We start from the raw sequence: 24390 nt of genomic DNA on the forward strand, positions 1-24390 counted from the left end.
AGTCATGCAAATATTTTCGGCTTTATTTGCCTGGCTTTGAGATATCTATCTCAGATTTTCTGCAGCTGATTTTCTTTTGTGGTGCCAGCAGCATTGACAATTTGACATTTTAAATATTCAACAGCAACAGGATTGTCCAAAGACAGATATAGTCCCCATGTAAACTGCGGTTACAGCGGTTGTGATTTAGAGAAATAAGACACTGTTTTGAAATGTGTTGCTTTAAAAAAAACATCAATGTCATTTTTTTATTTTTTGAGCACAGCAAACAAATTATACACACTTTTAACTAAGACAGAAAAACAGATATCTCATGACTTGGACAAATAAAATAAACTTTGATAACGATATTTAACTTTAAACTATTGCATTTTTAAATATATTTTCCATGCACAAGTATGAACACAGTTATGTCACTATACAAGGGACCTGGTACCAATGCTCTTTTCCTCTGGCAGAGAGAGTTGATATTTCTTTAACAATTATCCTGTAAATGAAACATTAATCTAATACTGATAATAATAATAATTACTGTCAACTTGTAACATCGGTACTGCAAAGTGTATCTTTTGGTTCTGTTTAGTTTCAAGGTTGTTTTTGAGTGTTACCTCTCACAGTGCTCGGTGGCTGTGTTTGGGTTTGTCTTTCAGGCTCTAGTTAGCTGGCTAGCCATCTGGTGCAGAGCCTTCAGCCATACGATCCCTCTGACTGGGGCACAGAGAGAGAGAGACAGAAAAACAGATACCCGATGTGTGTGTGAGAGAGAGAGAGAGAATTATGTAGCTAGTTCCTCCAGTCGCTCTCCTTTCCTGTAGCCCACAGGAAGCTGCAGTCATTGGCTCCTCCCTGTCTAGACAGAACTACTTTTGCTCTCACACTAACACACACGCTCGATCTAACAGAGCAACTTTGATTAATTCCCAGTGTGTGGTGAGAGGAGACAACATCAGCACCATGGTCAGGGGAAAAAGGCCAACCGTCTGCTGGATGTTACAGCTCCCTGCTTCACACCGATTCCTTATACCCTGTGTGTGTGTGTGTGTGTGTGTGTGTGTGTGTGTGGTGTGTGTGTGGTGGTGTGTGTGTGTGTGTGTGTGTTGTGTGTGTGTGTGTGTGTGTGTGTGTGTGTGTGTGTGTGTGTGTGTGTGTGTGTGTGTGTGTGTGTTGTGTGTTGTGTGTGTGTGTGTGTGTGTGTGTGTGTGTGTGTGTGTGTGTGTGTGTGTGTGTGTGTGTGTGTGTGAGAAAGAAAGAGCAGGTCAGAACTATGAGTGAGGGACAGGTTGGTGAGTGTGTGCGAGTGTTAGTGTGCGTGTTTGTGAAGCTTCATCTGTCCCCTCGGCCGCATCAGTGCTCAAGCATGTCTCTCTGTGACAGCCCATCAGCCTTTCACATACATACACACACACACACACACAAACACACACACACACACACACACACAGACATACGCACAAACAGAGGTGCAGTAAAGACGACAGTGCAGGCAGGCGCCAACACCAGCGAGGTGAAGGGTCACGAGTGACTGCTTCCCCAATGTTGTGTGAGATGTGTAGATGACAGTCTCGGCCCATTATGTGCGTATACGCGACTGTATGTGTGACCGTCTTGAGACGGGTGTTGGTGGGGGGGGGGTGGCATCTCAAAGTAACTGGTTATTATCACCTCAATATTTTTCTTATTATGACAATTACATGCTCCAGGAGCGAATTAAGCGATACAGGACGCCAAGCGGGAGTGGTTGACAGCTATTTGGAGACTCAATGCACAGAGCAATTTGCAGCCCCGAGCCAAACAAATTGGATTTGGGCCACTTTGGATCAGGGCCCCAGATTGTTGGGCGTTTGGATCGTCCGACCGCATGCCTGCCTGGCTGGTTAGCTGGCTGGCTAGCTGGCTTTGATTCTTTACACATGACTATGTAGCATAGGGTTAGCCAGGTAACACAGTGCTCCATGGCCCTTGACGAGAATTAAGTGTACATGTGGAGGAAGGTTGTGTGTGTTGATAAATGCATTATACTGTAGGTGCATCATGAAATGACTGTTTTACGGTAGTTTTTCAGCAACCATAAGTCATAACTGTGGGTTTATTGGGTATTTACAATTGACATTTTTATAATCTGCGGGTGTTAAGCTTCCCACCCTTTCATGTTATTATTCTGCTGCCACTTTTTTGGTCTTGGGCCACACAGCTGTGCTCAAGTGTGTGTATAATCCAAATGAGCCTAACAGCCTCTAAACGAATTACTGGTACACATTTTCCCAACCCTAAACTGCCACTGGAAAAGCTGGCAACAGCACCCAATTAGGTGAAATGCAATTATTCCCATCCATTCACACAATTAGCCCACGGGTTAACAACCTAGCCGTACGCCGGGTTAGCTCTGGCTGGGTGTTTTGGAAAAGCCATCGCCATGGTTACACCCGCTCTCATGTTAACCCTGCTGTGTCAAATGGCATGCACCTGGGGGCAGCAGGTCGGTTTGCAAATAACATTAAGCCCTATTGGTTGAGGCAGCGCGTGACATCACTCGGCTCAGAATACTGGATGACATGATTGGCTGAGACAAGCAGTGGTACCACGGGTGAGAAAGACAGAGGGAGAGAGAGCGGAAAGCGAGTGCCCCATGTGTTCAGCCGAGCGAGGGTAGATAATGCCAGGCGACAGACTGGCAGGCTGGCAGAGCGGGTGGGCACTCACAGCGGCATGATGGGAAACAAAGGCTTTGTGTGTCACCGCCGAGATCGCATTAACCAAAACAAGCAGCCGTGGACCGACTGCCACTGACTGGGTTGCCTGTTCCACAGGCTAAGACATGCATGGATAGAGAGACATGGGAGGCGCCAGGCTCACTTTCTTTATATAAAAGCACATGGGGCTAGGGTAATGAGGAAAAAGTACAGTGTTTGCTACTGTTGACATTGAATTGACAGTGTGGCAGAGCTGCGTAAACTCAAAATAAATACCATATTTGTAGCCAATGCATTCAAGACACGATGGGTTAGCAGATATTTCTAGTGCTCTTATGTTGCCAATACTTATTCTTTTATTTGAACTACTAGTGATTTTCTAAAACAGAGTGAGGCTGCTATTAATGTAGCTTTTATAGTATGACACCAAACTAGACTTTATATGAAAAACAATAGGGAGTTGTATATCTTTTTAAACAATTGTGACAGTGACATCTCCAAGAATCTGAAGTGTGTTTAGTGTTTGATGAGAGAGTTGAGGATTCATGATGTTTTTCGCTAGTGATGTATTGAAGCTTAAAACTAATTCAATCAAATTATTATTTGTTCATACTTATTCTTTTAGTTTTTTAAAAATAATTTTGTAATGTTTAGTTTCAGTTCACCAGAATATTTGTTCACTGATTGGTTTTCAGTAGATGTATAGTTTGGGTTTTGGGATTTTAAGACCCGATGAAAGCTTTATATGACATAAAGACAGACAGACACATATCATTATGGGGTGACAGTCAGGGTTGCACAGGACCCAGGTGGGACGGGTCAACAGGCCTGACGGAGCAGGCAGGATCAGCTGGCATACACCCGCAGCACCAGCCAGGAAACAGGGGTCACTTACAGGTGACTTCCCCTTATTCAGCTACAGCTGGGACACAGCCGCTCGTCTCTACATGTGTGTGTCTGTCTAAATGTGTGTGATGTGTAGCTAAGGGTCAGCCACCACATTGCATCACATCTGGTCTTCTCTTTACCTCCACCAATCTTATATCTATCATTGCTGTCTTAGTACTTTGGGGCTGCACACTTTAATACTTTATTCAGTATTCTGTCAGCAGTATTAGTGGGGATTCCCTGGAATCAATTCTGGATGGGGAGTACCTACTAAACACACACACACACACACACACACACACACACACACACACACACAAAGTGCTGTGCTCACCACAGGGAATGAAAAGTGTAATATGAACTCACCCTTGGTCTGGATGAAAGCCCACTACAATTAATTTTAGCCACAGCAGCCACTGTAAAGTAGTTTCTTTTTATGTAGGTAATGTGTTTGCTCCTCTGCCATATTAAGCACTGCCTCTGAGTAAGAAAGTTAAAAACTGTTTGGTACATGCTTTTAAACTGCACTGCCTTCCAAAAGCAATGGAAGTATTGTGTGTTTTTGCCTCATGTGTTTCCCTTGTTCTTTTTTCTTCTTATTTTCAAGCAGCTCTTTCACATTATGATCCGGTCCTTCAGCCAGTCATATGTCAACCATGCGGAAATAGTTGAAATAGTGCTGATCTATCATGACATTATATGAGCTCACGTTCAAATTTGCCACCTGCTGCATGTCACAACATATCAAATGCTTGGGTGGGCTTCAGAGACACTCACTGTGCGTCCTCTTTTCTGTTCCAGGATCTGTCCGGCTCCATTGATGACCTCCCCACTGGGACGGAGGGAGGTCTGGGCTCTGCCGTCAGCGTGGCCGGCTCCTCCAGCAGCAGCACCAGCAGCCAAGGGGAGCAGGGAGGGGCCGGCAACCAGGGACAGTCCCCCTTCTCCCCTCACGCCTCCCCCCACCTCGCCAACCAGAGGAGCGGGCCCTCTCCGTCCCCTGTGGGCTCCCCCGCAGGCTCCACTCAGTCCCAGCACTCGCGCTCCGGCTCCGGGCCCATCTCTCCTGCCAGCGGACCCCCAGCCAACACCTCTGCACCAGGTACGCTTTCCATTAGCGCCTCTACAAGTATGTTCACCTGCATCTCTATAAACCGATTTTATCTTGATGGAAGATGCAACTTGTAGCATGATAACTTCATTAGTGACATCCCCACAAACAAACAAGACTATAACTGACAAGAGGAACACACACCGCATTTTACATTGTCTACCACAGTGTTAGGTTCCCTGGGAAATTTGCAAAATTGCTTTACAGCTTAAAGGGGAAATTGCTTTGTGCCACCAAACAAGAGTCTGCTGTTTGAAATCAACTGAGAAAACAATCACAAACATTCCCCCAGTCAGTGATGTCTAATGAAGTGTATTGCCTTTGACAGAGAAATAAAGCAGATGCTGTGACATCACTAAAAGGGGCGGGGACAGACGTTTCCAGTGATTCAGTTATGATGTGCTCTTTGAAATCTTGAATGCAGTACCGTTAGTAAATGTGTTGCTGCTGTAAGCATTTCACAGTTTTCACACCTATAATTCAGCTTGACCTTTCCATATATTTTTGCTATTAAAAGCCCTAAGCCGGATTTCATTTGTTTTTAAATATGTGCATTTAAAGAGGATTTTTAAAAAGGTCATGTAGAAAACTGACCCTGATGCAGAATAGGTATTCACATTTCAATAAATAACAACATGGTGTGTTTTGCATTGCAAGAGTAGATTGCAGGAAAAAATGTTTTAATAACGAAACAGGCTAAATAAATCATCCCAGAATAAACAGGAGGTGTTTCTCTGTTTTAATCTAGATTTTTTTTACTACCCATAATAATATTGTCCATGTAAATCTACATACTGATGGCATATTAACAAACCCTGGAGTGCAGTGGCTGATAGCTCCATGGTGATTGGACTGCATTTTTTAAGCGCTTTTTCCAGTCTTTGCAACCTCTTAATTGCGCATCAGTTGGAACTGCTACCTCACAAAAGATGTTACTCTAATGATATTACAGCTTGAACATGCCCATACATTACTGCAAATATCCATGTTGAAAAGTATACATTTGCAGCAAGAACACTACAGTACAATGGGAAAAAAACATAGGAACAATGAGGAAAAAAACTTGACCATGAGATACAGATCCTAAATAACAATTCCTCCATTTCAGGCTAGGAATCTAAACATAGCAGAAATAATTGGGTTTTAAGATTTTTTTGTAAATTTGGAGTCTCATTTAGACGGAATGATCCAGTTTTGTGCCAAGTGTATTGATACAACCTTATTTAAATGTGTCCAAAAAGCACAGGAGCACAGAGGAGTTAATTGCTTGGCAGCACAGTTCGGGTGCATTTCACTGTTTTGCAGGTGCTTTGGGAATCACACGTTTTCTTTTTGTATTATGTGTTCAGGTTTAGATGTTGCAAACATTGTGAAATCGTTTTATTTGTATCCGCCCCTCCGACTTTGCTTGGGTGTTAGGCAAGCACAGTTTGACCTCTTTTTAGAGCTGTGCAGATGACCTAAAGCATAAAGGTGACACCACACTGGTTTAATAGCTTCTCTTTTTTCTCATCTCCAACTCACCATATAATCCTTCCAGATCAATTTTCATTCTGCCAGTTTGGACAGAGGATGAAGCTGAGTGCACACTGCACCAGAAGACAAATAATATCAATCCAGCATGTCTAGTCTTTGATGTCTCTGGCCCATTTGAAATCCTAATTCAGACCGCTGAAGAATATTAGAGCTTAGTGCGGAGCACTTCATGGAATATGTCTCGTTCATTTTCCTCACACAGTTTTTGTCCTTGCATAGAAATGATTTTGTTAAGTCTTTGATCGCGATGTTGTAGAAACACGTCAGTTCATTGCAGGGGAATTATGATTGAGTCAATCTCCCCTGTGGCTCGCACAAGTATTTCCAACATTTACTAATATTTCCTCTCCAGTCTGAGTGTTAATGAATTGAGACTGACTGGTAGTGGAGGAGCTCCTATCTGATTCGGAGTCTTATCTAAGATATGGCAGGCCAAACAAGACACCAACAGGATTATCAGACAATGCACGGTGTGTCTGTCTGTCTCCTGAGGCCACAGTGCAGCGCATAACCATTTAGATAAACACTGAGCATTATAAAGCAGTGGGGATTTGATTTGCCTCAGACAGGCCTGTGAATGTGTGTGTGTGTCTTCGCCTGGCCTCCCGTCATCCCTCCACCTCTCTGCCTGACTGCGTGGCCGACCGGCGCATCAGCATGTCTCAGGCCTGTCAGTCACTCTGACAAGGCGGGGCAAAGTGTCTTGAGTGAGATCCCGATGCCAGCTCCTCCCCCACACCCCCTCGAAGCCGCTTACCAGAGTGATTGACGCTAATGAAAAACCGGGACAGTGGTTTTTACAGGCGCCCGTGCCAAGAATCATGACGAGAACCCGGGATGAGTCGACGAAGACGGGAAGCGAAACTGATCGCTGGGACGTGATTAATAAGAAAATATTCAAAAATATTCCCCATGCCAAGTAAATGGTGATAAAGCGTGGAGCAGTGAGTAACATCTGGCATGTTTTAGCGGCTGTACTACAATCAGTTTGAATTAGATCAAGGAGCAGCCAGCCTCAGAGAGACACAGGAGAACTAATGTGGTTAGCACACATCTGATTACCAACGCTCCACTTTCTAACACTTCATCACAAGTTAGGACACTTTGGCTAATGTTGTCGTTTTAGTTTCTTACAAGTCAGCAAGGGAGGGGAGGGGGCAAGAGAGCTAGCAACAAACAGCACTGTGTATTTGTGTGTTGTTTTTTTTATCCTCAGTACACCCACTTGTGTTACTTACGAAGCCATAAAAAACCTTCTTCATTATTCAAACCAGCCGTGTGAACAACAGTGTCCTCCTAATAAACAAAACATTATTAGGCTAATTAATAAGCGTGAAAAATCAATCAAGGAAAAGTCAAAACAACATATCTTGTGGCTGAAATGCATTCTGGGTGTGCAGGTCCCTCTATAATGCATTCTGTGGCTCTACTCACATCAAAATCTATTGTTTACTTTTATGTTTTAAACTACAATATAGGTGTGTTGTAGTCCCATGGTCATATTTTGAATGTTTTGGGGCAAGTTTAGTCTTTAAAAAAACAAAAACAGTAGTATTTGTAGTGACAAGATGTTTGTACGTTACCACCTGCATTAGTTTATGGATTTTGCCACATGTCTACCATAATAACTATGCAAAAGTGGTTTATGGGTAAAGGGTATAAAGAAATGACTTCAAGAAAAATATTGCTATACCAGCCTTTATAGATCCAGTCATTTTATATTTGCCTATATTTGTGTGTGTGTGTTTGCGTGTTATTCTGTCACTGATCAGCCTCAGTCACAGGAGTGATGGGACATGTCACACGGCTGAGCACTCGCGGGACACACGTTACCCTTGACAGCGGTCGGAGGAGAGCAATTTCATCATGTCATCCTTTCACCTGGCTGTCACACACACACACAAAAACACACAGGAGGCATACATAACAGCGCAACAGCACACAACCCTATGAACCGTTTTTGTCATGGTTTCAAGAGAAACATATATGGCCATATAAATAAATCACTTAAGCCTATATGTGCTCGCTTATTTGGATGAGTGACAGTGTTGTCTGTACGTGTGTGATTGTGTACGTGTGTGTGTGAGAGAGAGAGAGCCATGCAGAGAGAGAGAGAGAGAGTGACAGATTGCCAGCCTATCATACACCCATATACTTGCACAAATCTATCTTGTCGGAGCTCCACGGCACGCCTGTGATTCCCTCGTCCCCTCACTCCTCCGGTTCCTTCTCCTTCCTCGCTCTCTTTCTTTCTCTCTCTCCCCGTCTCTCCATGAAGCAAATCCAATACACTGTAACATTATCCAGGCCTCGCCTTGCTATTTGGATTCTCTCCCGGAGCCAAAAAGCCTCACACAAGGCCAAATTGATTTTCCTGTTGCGCTAGATTTGTGACAGTCGAGCAGAAATCACATTGCTCAACCGCCAACCTCCCCCTTTTGCTCCTCCACCTCATACACACACACAGACACACACACATCCTTCCTCCCAGTGTCTCTGAAGCAATTCAGAGTGTTCTCAGAGTATTTGTCTCTTTCCATGAGACAGTGGGGATGGGGCGAGCATACATTCGTCTTTCATCTGGATGGGTTTGCGGCTGAATGCGGCGTCGGAGCTTCCATCACTGACTGCAAGCTTTTAGGGGGGGGGGAAGTCGTCCAGTCAAAGTGCAGAACACAAGGCCCTGAAAAACTTTGGTGCAAAAGTTAGTGTCAGTTGCTGCAGCCACGAAAACGAATCAAATACGCAGATTGTTTTGTGCTTGGTTTCTTAAAACTCTGCATTTCCTGGATATTTCTAAACGGTGTTGTGTATGTTGTGCAGTTTTGAGTGTGTGTACGTGGGCTTGATCGATGTTCGAAGTTGTTGCCAGGTCAGTATACTGTGACCTCCTGTCAGCCTTTGTGTGTCTGTCACTTTCCCCCTGAAACAAGAAGAAGCCATATCTACTCCCACACTGAACCTGATGCAGACTGAATGAAACTTCACAAACAGAAACTCAGTTCTCATCACTATTGCTGATAGGATTGGGCTTCTTAGGCCAAGAGATCCAGACACAAAATAAACTCTTCTTCGATCCAAAGGTAGTGTTGCTCCATATCACCTTTAGTTGTTCAGTTGGGTGAAGATCCTATATAGTAGCATCCTGAAGGCCGTTACTAGGAAATAGTAATCCGTGTATTTATGCCCCGTTATCAGATCTCCTTCATATTTGGTGGTATTTATATTTCTCTTGTGTGCCTGGGTTTGTTCATTTGTGCCTTTGCGCCTGCCTGGCTTTGAAGGCCAAACTACCCTACTGACACAGAGCACATCCTCACTGCCCAGATCGCTCTGTCTGCCACAGAAAATCACAAATACTCATCTCTCCTTCCTCTCTCTCCACCAAAGTCCTCCGAGGTCCAGTTAACTCTCCCTCGCCCCCTCTCTCTCTCTTCACCCCTCCAAGTTTTTATTTTCTTCTAAAGAGGTGATTGGAGCTTGCAGGCGAGCGCTCGGGAGAGTTTAATCTGTGTATCTGTGTTCGCTTCAAGTGCTTCCAGGGCCTGGAAAAGGACAGAGAGGTCAGGGCGAGTGGAGGAGGGAGGGATAGATAGAGGGTGGGAGACGGAAATGGTGAGAAGGCCAGGCCTGTCCAGTGTGTTAGCTTAAGGGTCCTTCCCAATGAATCTCTTTAATGAATCTCCTCCAACCCGCTTACACCCGCTCTTGTCCTTTACATCGTCCCCCAGCCTAGCCTCTGGTTTGCATTTAGCTTTTCCTTTCCAGAAAGTATATTTTCTATCTCTAATTATGGTAATGAGAAACACAGATGGAAAAAACAAAAGATTGGTGCTGCGTTTTTTCCTATGTTTTTTTCCCACACTGAGATCAAAGGTCAAACACGGACGCCTGGAAGTAATCAGAGTGACCATTTAAAAAAATAAGTAATGTCGACTTCTCCGACGTGAAAGAGAAACTATTTTAATGGCTGCAAAATACCGGACCAAAACTTGTACTTTTCCTCTCTTAGTAGTGGAAGTTATTACAAGAAAGCAGTGAAAGAGGGTGGGGGGGGTGAGCTTTTATGCAAGTGTGTTTTGCGGTGTGTAGCCGCGCGAGTTTTCTAGTCACACCACTCCCTAAGAGGCATCACGGTGGGAACACTGCCTCTGGCTGTCCCTGTCCCTCTCTTTCTCTCATTATTTTTATCCTGCTGGCTTTCTCTTCTGTTCCCTCTTGTGTCTCACGTTCCCTCATCCCCACCCTTTCCTCCCCATCTCTGTTTGTCTCTGTTGCTTTCCTCGCTCAGAGCGTTGCTGTGGTACAGGCCTCCCACGAGGAACAAGGTTGAATTTTCCATCCCTCTTATTTCTCCACATCCCTCCTCCAGTTCTCTTTTCTCCACTTGTTTCCCCCTTCTTCCTCCCCATCCACACATCAACCCTCCTACCCGCACCTCCCCAACTCCCACATGCCTTGTCTCTCCTCCCTCCGATGGCTGGTCGTGTTTGGAGTAAAACAGCAAAAAGCCTTGCTGTAAAAAAGTTTGAGATAAAAAAAAAACCTCGCAGACATTACATTCACAATGCACACCGTCCGCCAAAACAGCGGGGGGAAAGAAGAATATGCCGGCTTGCTGCGTTAGCCATTTAGAGAAATCCCATTCTAACTCTGTCCGACTGGAAAACCGGAGCACAGAGCACAATTATTTTCCCTCCCCAACTCCTATTTTCTTGCTTTCTCTCACTCCAGCGCTCTCTCGCCCGCTCGCAGTTTTTTAGCTTAAGCTGCAGTTTCCGTTTACTTACAGTTGCTACTCAGCATTGGAAGTAATGAGGATCTTGGGAGAGCGCTTGTTTTGTGAGCCAGCGCAGGCCTGGGCTCCTTCCCTACGGGAGAGGTTAAACTGGCATTAGCCCCCGGCTTGGAGAGGCATTGACTCGCACCCATTGAGAACTAAACCGCCATTATTGGAGCACGCTGTTTATCTGCCTCTTTCCCCAAAGACAGGACAAGTGGGGGGATATTACCATCGGTGTGTGTGTGTGTGTGTATGTGTGTGTGTGTGTGTGTGTGTGTGTGTGTGTGTGTGTGTGTGTGTGTGGTGTGTGTGTGTGTGTGTGTGTTGTGTGTGTGTGTGTGTGTTGTGTGTGTGTGTGTGTGTGGTGTGTGTGTGTGTGGTGTGTGTGTGTGTGTGTGTGTGTGTGTGTGTTGTGTGTGTGTGTTGTGTGTGTGTTGTGTGCGTGCGTGCGTGCGTGCGTGCGTGCGTGTGCGTGCGATGCATTTACAGCCTAAGGGTTGTATTAGGAGATGGTGCTGAAGCAGCCGTTTCTCTGAACTACACACCGGTCTATTAGTGCTCACCCGCCTTTACCCCACTTTAGCAAAAAATGGCCCCTGCTGCTCCAAGGAGTCCGTATTTGTGAGAAACTATTAGGGTGTGTGTGTGTGTGTGGTGTGTGTGTGTGTGTGTGTGTGTGTGTGTGTGTGTGTGTGTGTGTGTGTGTGTGTGTGTGTGTGTGTGTGTGTGTGTGTGTGTGTGTGTGTGTGTGTGTGTGTGTGTGTGCAGGCAGGCAGAGGCATCGCTACATGCACTGTATACATATATCTGAACGGTGGTGAGTTTGAATTTTGGCCTACACGGCCCCTCATAGTACACCCTTGCATGCATACATGTACACACATGTCTGCTAACGCTAACGCACACCTGCCCCTTCCTTTCAACAGCAATTAATAAAAGCCTTTTCATTGACTCTCCGGTTTACTTTTCTTCCTTGGCATTACTCACACACACACACACACACACACACACACACACACAAGCACGCATTAATCCATTGCTTAATATTACCAGGGCCCAGAAACAAAACAGAATACGGCCACAAGTACTCTCCCTCGGCTTTGAACTTTCCCTGCATTTGCGTTTGAAACCCTGATGAAAAAAGCTTCAAAGACCACACTCCCTCTCTTCAAAGGAGACTCAGGGTTGCCTCGGCAGCCCTCGCAGAAAATACATGTAAAATGTGTATTGGGCTTTTAGCGAGGAGCATTATCTCCAAAAAGCAATGAACTCCCATTACTTTGGCCCCGCTGCCTTGTATTGAGCAAAGAGTATAACATGGATCGGCCCCTAAGTGCCTTTTTTACAAAGAGAAAATTGCAGTTCTTAGACTTTTCAGCACAAATGTAAACGAGCATTTTCATTGAAGATATCTTCACTTTGCTCTATAGTTCTTCATGGAGCAGGTCCCTTTTCTAAAACTTCAACATCAGATCTATTCTACTTTAACGCCTAGTGGTCTCTGGCGCTAACATTTACACAGGTGCACTTTCATGATGTTTGTTTTAGACCTGCTATCAAAATTCACTCTTTCAGGATAAAGTTAAGTTTAATTACAATTTATAAAAATTAAAGGTACCTTAATTCTTAACACATATTCCCATAAATGTGTATGGATGTGATTGGGATTTTTTTCACCATTTTAACATGTGTGTATTCGTGTATGTTTATACGTGTTTGCTCAGCTGGGTGCTTGTAGAGGTGTAAATTGCCAGTAAGGACTGTGGATAAAGATGAAGGCTGAGGGACAACAGAGATATCGCCATGAAGTCACTGATGACCATGTGCTAATTGTGTTATAAAGCACCTATGGGAACACTAGCACTATAAGGAATAAACACATTGAGAGATCTTAACACTGGAATAAACACATTCAAGCACTTACAAGTTAAAACATGCATAGTAAAAGTAAAGAAAAAAGTAAAAACTGTCAAAAAGATACAAGAATAATCACAAATACTTCAACACATAACAACATAGCTAAACATTAAAACTATTAAATCATATGCATCAATGACAAATAATGATTGTTTTCCCAGAATTGTACATTTCATATTTTGAATTGACAAAAGAATACTGTGCTGTTCACATATAGCACTTAGTTACAGCCAGACTTACTTACAGAAGCATACCAATGGATCAAAACACATTTAAATCCCCCCCATGCACAGCCGCCAAAAGAAGATTACCAGAACAGTGGAAGTATTTTTTTACCATTTTATTTGTTTTACATTCTCATTCATAGCAAGCAAAGACAGGGAAAGATATACAGTCGGCTCCTGCTGACATTTAGCTCTCCTCGCTCTCTCCCAGCAGCACGTGGAGAAGAACTGCACGTCAAAGATTCAGAGTATGAATTATTAATGGTACAGATTAAACGTGCCAGGACTCACTGTGGAAGCCTGTTTGTTTTATTTGGACATAATTATTGAATGGCACCTTGTTAAAAAGGATAGTGAGGAGAGGAGAAAGGGAAAGAGGAGAACATGTGGGATGAAGCTTTGTTTGGACAGTAATTGGTGGTGAAATAATTACGAAGTGCTGTGAGCGTTCACTGCACAGACCGAGGTGCAGAGGTGAGGCGTCGTCCGACTCAACTCTTCTTTCACCATTTTCTCATTTGTTTTTCAATTCTCTTTCTTGACAAAGAGATCTGTTTCTTGTCGTCCTTTTTCCTCTCTTCGTCCCCTCTCTCACACACACACATGCACAAACGCACCATTGCATGTCTTTGCATTAATGTCAACCCTGGTGACAATTTACATGGGCATGTGGAGAGAGTAGTGGAGCATGGAGGGCACTGTTCCCTATTTGTACCTTCATAGTGACTCACTCACACACACACACTGTAAGCTGCTGTCACCACCACTCTGCCATCCAAACAAACAGAGTCTGACAGCGTAGCCGGTGCCTGGCATGCATCCCTGCACACACACACAAACACACACACGCACGCACGCACACAAACACACAAAGGCCAGCCGTTATTGTAGGGTCCACTTCCATCGTTTAAAGGTTCAGTACACTCATGCTACAATACTTCATCCTCACTAACCAGCCGCCCATCGAAACTCGTGCTGCATCTAAATCTGTCCCTCTACAAGGGGCCATGACCCTTTATAAGAGGCTCTTCCACATAAACATATACAATACAATTAAGTGGTAATATAAACAGTACAATAATATACACAAACTTACCAGTGGAAGTAACTAAGTAAATGTATTAGTCACAAAGAGAGATACAGGAAAACATTCCTGCCTCCTCCAATAACACTTTTTATAAAATACCTGTAGTATTTTGGATCCTGTTGTATTTTTGACTTTTCTTTTTTGACTTTTTTTTTTTTTATTGAGTCAGGCACAATGAGTTTACATTTATACAGTCAATATTTATTTGTTTTCCCTTCCCCCCCTCCCGGTCCTAGCTAGTAAATTAAATAACTAAATAAATAGATACATATATAGGTTAAAGTAAAGTAATGTAGAAGATAATATTAAAAGAAAATTAATAGATAAGGAAATAAAGAATAGTAACATGTACCCATATACTCACATATGTATACCCACATATACACACATACATGTGTGTACATACCTACACACATGTACACATGCACATACATACACGTACATGTATACAAAGACAGAAAAAAAAAATTAAAAGAAATAAAAAAACTGTTGTATTTTTGACTTTTTATTTTAACCATCCAGAATATTTTATATTGTTTTGTTTATATTTGATATAATATTTTTCATTTTTTCATTTATTTTGAATTGTTAATTCTCTTTTCCACTTATTTTAAGTATTGCATTATAAAGTCTGAACAGACTTCTGCTTCTGTGACGAAATAATTTCCCAAATTGGGATCTATAAAGTATCTATCTATCTATCACTGTACGATTGGTATTATTGTAGGTACTTGTTCTTGATTATTTCCACTATCATAGTATATACAAATAATGCACTGCATCTCTGGGGAAACCACTATTATTTTTAAGTTAATGCCATGGTAGGTCAACAAAATAATAATTACAGAGCCAGGGCACAGGGGTGATATCCAAAGAAAAATCTCAGAAATTCTCCACGATTAAAGTCACACATTAAGAGAAATAATACACTTGATGAATTGCAACGTCAACAAATAAAGTAGTTAAAACTTGATCCCACTTGACCAAGTTCAATGCTTAACTGCTTAAAACACATCACTAATGATTACCCAATCATACTAAAAGAAATATCATAATACACATTCAAAGAGCAAAATGAGAAAATAAAATGTCTTTCTTTAACAGTTTCCTTCTTCCACCTTTTTACTTGTAATGAAGTATATTTAGCTACTTTTATTAATGTAAAGCAGTGTTTGTTTCACCACTGGTACACACAGAAGCACATAGTTAGTAATTATTGTTTTATCTAAGGGTTTCTTCAGGGTTTGCACTCTGACGTTTCCCTTTCCCTCCACCACATGATGACAGACTAATCGAATATCCCCTCTTTGAAGCAGCGCTGCTGGATCTATTTAAGAGTCAGGCAGGGGGTCTGTGTGTGTGTGTGTGTGTGTGTGTGTGTGTGTGTGTGTGTGTGTGTGTGTGTGTGTGTGTGTGTGTGTGTGTGTGGTGTGTGTGTGTGTGTGTGTGTGTGGTGTGTGTGTGGTGTGTGTGTGTGTGTGTGTGTGTGTGTGTGTTGTGTGTGTGTGTGTGTGTGTGTGGTGTGTGTGTGTGTGTGCTAATATTACAGCACATATCCTCTACCTTTGCGCTTTGAGGTGTTTTCTTGTGCGTTTGAGTATCTTTATTTACACTTGTTTGTCCAATTAATGTGCGCGTGTGTGTGTGTGTGTTACTGTGTAGGCAGCCGGTGTATGGAAATGTTGTTTATGCGTTTTTATGCAAAGCAATTATGTTGACTTAATTGGGTTTGTTTATGTGGAGTTTGCCACCTCCAGTCATGTTCCTGCTACCGTGGACAGACACATCACATCACACACACACAAATATTCGCGCACACTTATTGAAACAGCACACTTTCTACTTTGTGATTGAATAATGTGAAGTGTTTCCTTTATAATAAGGGATTTATATTCAGTGTGGGTTCTAAGGACACTATCGCAGAAACATTTTGTTAATATGTCACTCAGTGGCAGTAATTCATAATGTGGCATCCTGAGTAAACAAAGTCAAATCATATACCGTAATTGTACAAATATGTAGTGACAATCATTAGTGAACATGTACAGTTGAATAACATCAACATGTCTTCTGGGTAAAAGCTGCATTTCACTAGCATTATGTTCAAGTGGATTTGTCATCCACAGCAAAGTACAACCAATGCAGTCTTAAAAAGAAAAAAACTCTGCCCAACGTCTGTTCCTCTCCTCATTGCCTCAGGTCTGAATCCAAAGATAAAAGGTTAATTTGCCATTTCTCTCTTTCCTCTGGGCCAAATCAATCCGACATATTCTCTGTCTGCCATTGTCCTAATCAGACCCTCAACTCGCTATTGGATTTCAATGGAACAGGCGCAGCCCAAAGACCTGCACAACCACCTATTCAATGATCCTCAAATGCTGCTGGTTTCTATAGTTGATCGCTCTGGTTTTAATGCTTACACAAGGAAGTGGCACAGGGTCCAACGACTTGATACTGTATGTCCTCTGGAAGTGCATTTGTCATTTAGCTAACAGCGAATCACAAACAACTTCATGTATAGTGATTCTGCTGCGTGCTTGGGGGGGTCTGTACATTTGGCATCAATCGCTCTAAACCCTATCGCTTCAAGCCCAATGAACACATCCAGGGTAACCCTAAATCCAAATGAACCTTCTAGCTTACTTCAGTGTCATAGAAAGAAATGCAGAAGGGGAAACAAATTGTCCTTCACAGCTTTTTGTCACAACAGTTCATGCAGTTTCCTTCAGTTTTTAAGTAATACAGACAGGGAGTAAAGTATTTGTTACTATTGGCCTTCCTTTAATGCAAAGAAGATAATTCAATGAATGCAACATATTTTTCTTTTAGCTTGTATTACTCTGAATTGTGTGTGAATGTTTTGAAACTTTATGACTGTATTGTTGTGCAGGTTCTGCGATGGCCTCACAGAGCTCTGGGAATGGACCAGAAGGAGCCCACCCGCCAAACACCCGCCTCACCCATGGCTCAGGAGAAAGTATGTGTGTGTGTGTATTTTGTATCCAATGGCACACATTCGGTGTTAGGCCTTGACATTTGAAAGGCGACAAAGAGTAAAGAGAAGTTTGTTTGAGTGGAATACAGTGTGTGTTTATGACAAGAGTTTTACTTTGGTGAAACGTAATGGCTAACATTCTTAGAAGAACCAATGCAGCATAAAATGTTTCCAAAAGAAATTCTGATCATTTACACTCGGAATAAAAGAAGCTTTATACTTTTCTAAAGTCAGCCATGTCCGAAATATAGGTTTTTCATGAAGAGTGAAGATCATAAGAAAACTAAAATAGAATAGTCTGTTCAAGCAAAGCTCTGTGAATATCATCAACACTGGTTGTAATGAAAGGTTTTCTGATGGAACATAAGGATGTAAACAAAGATTGTGGCTTGTTTGTCTCAATGCAAGGACTTTAGCAAGCAGACGCCTTTTATATTCCTCTGAAGCTTTTGATAGGCACCAGCATGTGTTGAAAACAAACTTTTTAAAACAGAATCAAATGATAGTTGAGGTAAAGCTCTCATACACAAGGTTTTTAGCATCATACGACATCATTTCCCAACATAGGTCAGAGGAAAAGCCATGTTTTTGCAAATATGTAACAGTCAACATTCAGTTAATTAAGTTTGAGTCAGAGCATTGTTCTTTTGATGGAGCCACTTCAGTTTAGCCCACTACTTGTTGCCAAGGCTTGTAGCACGAATGCTAACCCACAAGCCACATGCGCCTGCCAGCAGAAAAATAGTTTCCAGCAATTATGGCCACTTGTCAAGTATTACTAAAAACAGAAGAATTACTCATTTACATCCACACAAACATTGTAACAAAATCTGAAAGGCTGGGATGTACCCTTAATGGGATGACTGTGATGCTCCTTCTCTATCATCACCCACTGAAGAGCAGTTAACATAGAAGACAGGGAGTAGATGGGTGAAGACAGACAGAGAGTGATGCACTGTAAAACGTTATTTTCCCAACATGATGAAATCAAACAGGAGATTGAATGCTGCTCTCTAATGCCTGTAAACCTCGAGTCCCCCCCCAGCCCAGTCCGGAAAAACACAGCGCCGGTTAACAGGGCTGGTTGTTGTTTTCTGCTTTTTTTCTAGCAAAGATTAACCCCCCCTTCCCAAACACACTCCCCACTTTGCTCAAGTGCCTGCCTCCCTAAGAGCCTCTCTCCACTCTTCATTTCCATAAATCCGCTGAATGTCCCTTCCGCCCCCCCCCCACAACACTGTCTCTCGCATGCTTCGCCGGCTGCCTGTTGTTGTTGTTGTCCGGCTGAGAGCTTCACTCGCTCTGCCAAAAAAGAGAGAAAGGTTTACGCGTGTGTGTGTTTTTGTGGAGATGGAAGCAGAGAGAGAGAAATCCTTGAACGTGTTATTTGCTTTTAGCACTGTCTGCACAATGTTCCTCTCCCCCATCCATTTTTCCAGGCAATTTAAAGTGCAATATTACACACTGTAATTTTTTTCTCCTCCTCTCCAGAATCCCCTTACCCTAATGGAAGCAAAACATTACAATATGTCCTCGCTCCTTAAACCCAGCACTCGCAGCCTAAGCACTTTCAGGCCCCAATCGTTCTTTCTCTTGCTCGTTGCTCTGTCTTTCCCTCCCACACTTTCTCTCCTCACTGCCCTCTGTCTTGGCCTCTGTCTGTTTCCCGCACGAACAAACACACACACACACATTGAACATTTATTGCTCTCTTCTCCCCATTATCCCCGCCCCCCACACTCCGAAACACAAATATGTACACACTTGTATATGCACACAAGCATATAGTGAATACACACACAGCATTTCAACTTTTATCTCCCTCCTCTCTCCTCACATTTGGCTCTCGCATTCTATGCAGAAACAGGAATTATACAAGTGTCCGCTTGTGCTTTCCAACTCCTAAACCCCAAACTCACTAAAGAGTCGGAATGTGCGTGAGCTTTCATCAAAGCGGATAGCTATCAAGTTTACAGGTCGAGCAGACCCAATCCATTTACACCTTATCTGCAATACTGCATCCCCCCCAACACACACACGCCCACACACCCTCGTCTCGCTCACTCAATGGCTTGTCCAGTGACCTTTCTCCATTCACGGTGGATTGGGAGACCTTTCTATTGGGTTTTTTTGGGTCCGCTTGAAAGAGCGAAGCCCAGGCGAGGATTGCTCCAAATGTCAATTTGAATGGTGGAGGTGAGTTTGGGGCCCGAGAGGTTTTAACACATCTATTGACAGAATGGCTTAGAATAACATAGTAGCCATGGTCAATTCACCAGCTAGTTCTTCTTTCATGCCCCAGAACACACATGGACTCAGCTTTTGAAGGTATACATTCTTCTTTTAGGCCAGGTATATACTTGATCTCTGCTTTCACTGCTAAAGGAGTTCACTAAACATTCTGTGTTTTTTATTTTTGCTCAGGGTTCCTTTTACATGTCAGCCTGTGCTTTTTGGTGCCTGTTTTGTCTAATACCCCGCTCCATGCCGAGTTACTCACTGATTTGTATCTACGAGTAACAGGAGCCAATGCCAAGGTAAAAGATTAGGCTTTCATCAAAAGGAAGGGTCTCTTACACAGGGCCATTCAATGGATATCCACATTTATTTAGCAGGTATAATGACCTCATCCACCTTCCGCTCAATCCCTCAGTCAACACTTGATTTTCTGAGGCAGGTGTATTTACTCTTAAAGAGCTCTTTGTGTTTTAGGCACCTTTTTAAGCAAAGCATTGACATTGCGTTTTATGTCTAATTGTGTGTTTCAGGGTTCATGTCCAACATGCAGAGGAACCAGCCAGGCTCTCAGTTTGCTTCTCCTCAGTCAGGGACCTCCCATGTCCCCCCCACCCCTCACCTGGGGGCCCATTGTATCCTGGGATGGGTGCCTACTCCCAGAGCGGCCCTTCTGGTTCTTATGGACCTCAAGGATCACAGTATGGACACCAAGGTTAGAACCAGTTTGCCTACAAAATCATTATAACAAATGTTACTCACAGTTAAAGGTGAAAATAAACTTAGAAGGGAATAGAAGGTTCTGGAAGTTGGCCCATTGATTATCTTTAAAACAGAAACTCATATTAAAGTGCGCAGTGTCAGGGTGCATGGAAAAGGTGACCCAAAAGCAGTATTAAACAAAAAGCGAGCTTTAATTTACAAAAAAAGCCGATGACAAAAGAAAACGAGACAAAGTTAGCATTACTAAAAAACAGGGGAGCACGAGTAAATAATCCAGGACCAAAACTTCAAGGACAAACATGGAGCGTGACATGAAGGGAAAGACAAACAATGAACCAACACTGAACACAGGAAGAGACAAGACTAAATACAGGGAGGGGTAATCACAAGATGAGAAACAGCCGGGCAGGGGAGGAGAAACACAAGGGCCACAGGTGAACACAATCAGACAACTAGACACACCAGGGAAACTAACGACGGGAGGAGAAACACAGGGAAAAGGACCAGACAAGAAACAAGGAGGAAAACATGACAGGGAGAACAGCAAAACACCCAAACCTAGACATAAAAACGTGACATAACATGAATATCGTGACACGCAGCCCTTTATTATGATCCAATAAGCTTGATGTCTTGCAACCACTCCCAGGGTTAGTTAGTTAGTTAGTTAGTTAGTTAGTTAGTTAGTTAGTTAGTTAGTTAGTTAGTTAGTTAGTTAGTTAGTTAGTTAGTTAGTTAGTTAACTACTGTAGCCGGCAAGCTAACCACTAACTTGCTACATGCCTGAAACATGCTAATGCTAGTCAGCTAACCAAGCTTCTTTTTCAACATGGTGTTGAGTTCTCACGACTATACATCATTTCAATCAATTAATACTTATTGAAGAGTTGAGAAAAAAAACTCTGAGCTAATGAAATTGTTAACTGCTCAAAGCTACTTGGACATCTGGTCGATAACAAGATGTTAGGTTTACAGTTTTGTACCATAAAAAAAAAGCAAAACCAAACTTCAACTCGTTGGTTCATTTCCTTCTCGAGTAGAGGATGGTTTAATATGAGGAGGGGGTTCAACACAGCTTGTAATCTACAAGAGTTTCCCTCTATTTTAGACTCCATGGCCGTTCGTTCACCTAAGTGATGATCACCTTTTGTTCAATAACTCCAGGAATTCATGAAGATGTAATTTACATAGTTTGCAAATTCACCTATCTTTCCAATTCCATTGAAATCAATATGAAGGCGTGAAGAGGCCTAGACACTTAATCATACAGTATTGTTAGGAAATAATAGCAAATGGGATTTATTTTTTACTTTACTTTACGAGAAACACATTCATTTTCTGTCTATATAATGACTGTATTACACATTTTTCCTCAGCCTTACAACAATTCTGAATGGGTCGTTTTCAGCACTAGTTTGAAATGTTCTTCTCCTCTTCTACAAATGCCATGTATGGCTGCACTTTACCAATAATGTGCTATATTGTGTTTAGTACATTGTTAGCTAAGAGCACCTGCGTCAATAACCTATTGAAGACACAAAGGCTATAAAGGAGTCTAAGTTTGTAATTTGACCAAAAAGTCATACATATTTCAGTTAATTCCTTTAGGCAGGAGTGGGGACATTATCTCGAGGCTCTAATCAGAAATTGAGTCCTTGGAGCCATGCTTATTGAAACAACACAAAGAAACTCCAGTCACTCTTTGACAGGAAAACGAATATGTACTGTAACTTAAAGCCAGATAAAGACTATTCAAAACCAAAAGAGATGGAATTTGATTTTCCACACGCTATGGATCCTTTCAAATTTTACGATGAATTATTACTCATGAAAACCACTAACAGGCCCTGTGTGGACTTTCTCTGTTGACTTTTACCTGACAGCACTTTTGTGGAACAGCTTCTGCTTTCTGCCTAGTCTTTTTGGACTGATGAATACCACGTAATACCAAGGAGCCTGGTCTCAGATGGGAAAGCCACATTTGTCTTTGTTCATGACGGTTGGCCCTCGTTTCGCAGTCACATTGGGCCTTGACATCGGTGTCATTGGTTTTCAAAGAGACTTTGCTAATGAGCAATACAAAAAGATTTTTTTTAAAAGACATATCTATCCCTCTCTTTCGGTGTCTATCTTTATCTTTCTCTTTCTAAGACTGTCTCACAAAGACATTCGCATATGGTCTCTCCTCCTGGGGTAGGTCTCACTGCAGGCATTAAATCACATCTTTCTGAGGATGAGACTCTGAATATTCATGATGCACTTGATCTCTGGACAGACCTCTTGGCCCTCCTCATGATAACATTATGAGGGAGCTCCAAAATGACAGGGGTCGTGAGGTTTATCCACGGAATGATAATGTCCAGTGGACCAAAGAAAAACCAAGATATTTTACTAAAGTAAATGTAGTTTTACCATAATGTAAAATACTAACTTTAATACAAAGTACAAGAGTGTAAGCACAAAACATTTTATAAATAATATTCATCATGCAAAATGGCACATTTCAAATAATGTTTATTATCAGATGATAATTTCATAACTTTATTGTAGCTGGTATTGGTGAGGATCATTTTTTCAACAAGATATACTGCTGGGTAGCCATGTTTATAAAAATACGTCATCATTTATTAGTTAATTTAGGATGTTTAATCTAAATCTGGAAAGTAACCAGTAACTAAGATATTAAATAAATGTAGTGGAGTAAAAAATACACTTTTCCCTACAAAATGTGGTCTATTGTAAGTCAAAGTGGCATAAAATGGAAATGCTCAAATATACAGAAGTATCCAAAAATGGTATAGTACTAGTAAGTGAAGAACTTGGGTTTATTTATCTAATTGCATTCGTCCACTGAAGATGTCAAATTAGAAATGTTTTGTCATCATCTTATTCCTATTCATACATGGTATAATTGTTGATATTTCTTTAAATTAGCCATTTAGTATTTTTGGCGAATTTAAGTTCACCAGTAATTTTGGATATTTTGTCTGTTGTGTATTTACAACAAGATGACTGCAAAGCTTATTTTTTATCTTACACACAAAGGGGGAAACTCTACGCTACAAAATACAAACACAAGAAATCAAACATTAATTAATTCCTTAATTAGGTTTTACTCCTTTTACTGTTGATGTTGTTAGTGAAGCTTTAACCAAGTTAGATCCTAAGAAACCGGCCGGCCCGGACAACGTAGAACCTTTCTTTTTAAAGATAGCTGCAGATTTTATTGCTCCACCTCTCACTACTCTTTTTAACCTCTCCCTCAGCACAAACACAATTCCAAAATTGTGGAAGTCAGCGTATGTCCTGCCTCTACTAAAAGGTGGGGAGGCCACTTTATTAAATAAGTATAGGCCTATCTCTAAATGATCAGTTCTGGCTAAGGTTCTTGAACGCCTAGTGAGTGAACAGGTAAAGATGTTTTTATGTACAAATGACATTCCTGTCTAAAACGTCAGTCAGGCTTCAGAAAGCAACACAGCACCATCACTGCCACAATGAAAGTGGTGAATGATGTGGCGAGTATTTTAGATAATAAGCAGAGTTGTGCAGCTCTATTTATTGACCTGTCCAAAGCGTTTGATACCGTCGATCATCGCATCTTAAAGCAGAGGCTACTCAGTATTGGCATATCCAGCCATGCAGTGGGTTGGTTTGTGAACTACCTCTCTGAAAGGTCCCAATGTGTTCACTTTGATGGGCTGTCTTCTGAGTGGTTAAACATTACTAATGGTGTACCACAAGGTTCTGTTTTAGGTCCACTTTTATTCTCCATCTACATCAATAGTTTAGGTGAAAATGTCGATGGAGCAACCTTACATTTTTATGCGGACGATACCGTTATGTATTGTGCAGGTCCCTTCCATTAAGGAGGCTGGTTGTTGAATTGCAAGGTGTTTTTAACATTATTCAGACTCAGCTCGTTGAACTAAAGCTTCTTTTAAATGTTAATAAAACCAAGGTAATGCTCTTTTCAAAAGCTAAAAAGACACCAGAGCCTGTTTTAGATATTTTAACTACGCAAGGAATTATACTTGAAGTGGTTACCTGTTACAAATACCTTGGTATCTGGCTTGATGATTGTCTCACTTTTAAACGTCATGTCAATAACCTGCTTAAAAAGCTGAGGGTTAGGCTAGGTTTCTTCTACAGGAACAAGTCCTGTTTCTCGCTTGAGGCCAGGAAAAGGCTAGTCACTGTG

At 42.1% G+C, this 24390-nt stretch overlaps 1 protein-coding gene across 1 annotated transcript in view; it reads left to right on the forward strand.

Moving 5' to 3' along the window:
- arid1b (AT rich interactive domain 1B (SWI1-like)) overlaps positions 1-24390 on the forward strand; it is a 179161-nt gene that overhangs the window by 114968 nt on the left and 39803 nt on the right. The window contains 3 exon segments of the mRNA XM_034222221.1: positions 4380-4680; positions 17127-17212; positions 19998-20181. Coding sequence (XP_034078112.1) covers positions 4380-4680; positions 17127-17212; positions 19998-20181 — 571 coding nt within the window.

Source organism: Gymnodraco acuticeps, unplaced genomic scaffold (genome assembly GCF_902827175.1).
Source record: "Gymnodraco acuticeps unplaced genomic scaffold, fGymAcu1.1, whole genome shotgun sequence".
Classification (NCBI taxonomy): domain Eukaryota; kingdom Metazoa; phylum Chordata; class Actinopteri; order Perciformes; family Bathydraconidae; genus Gymnodraco; species Gymnodraco acuticeps.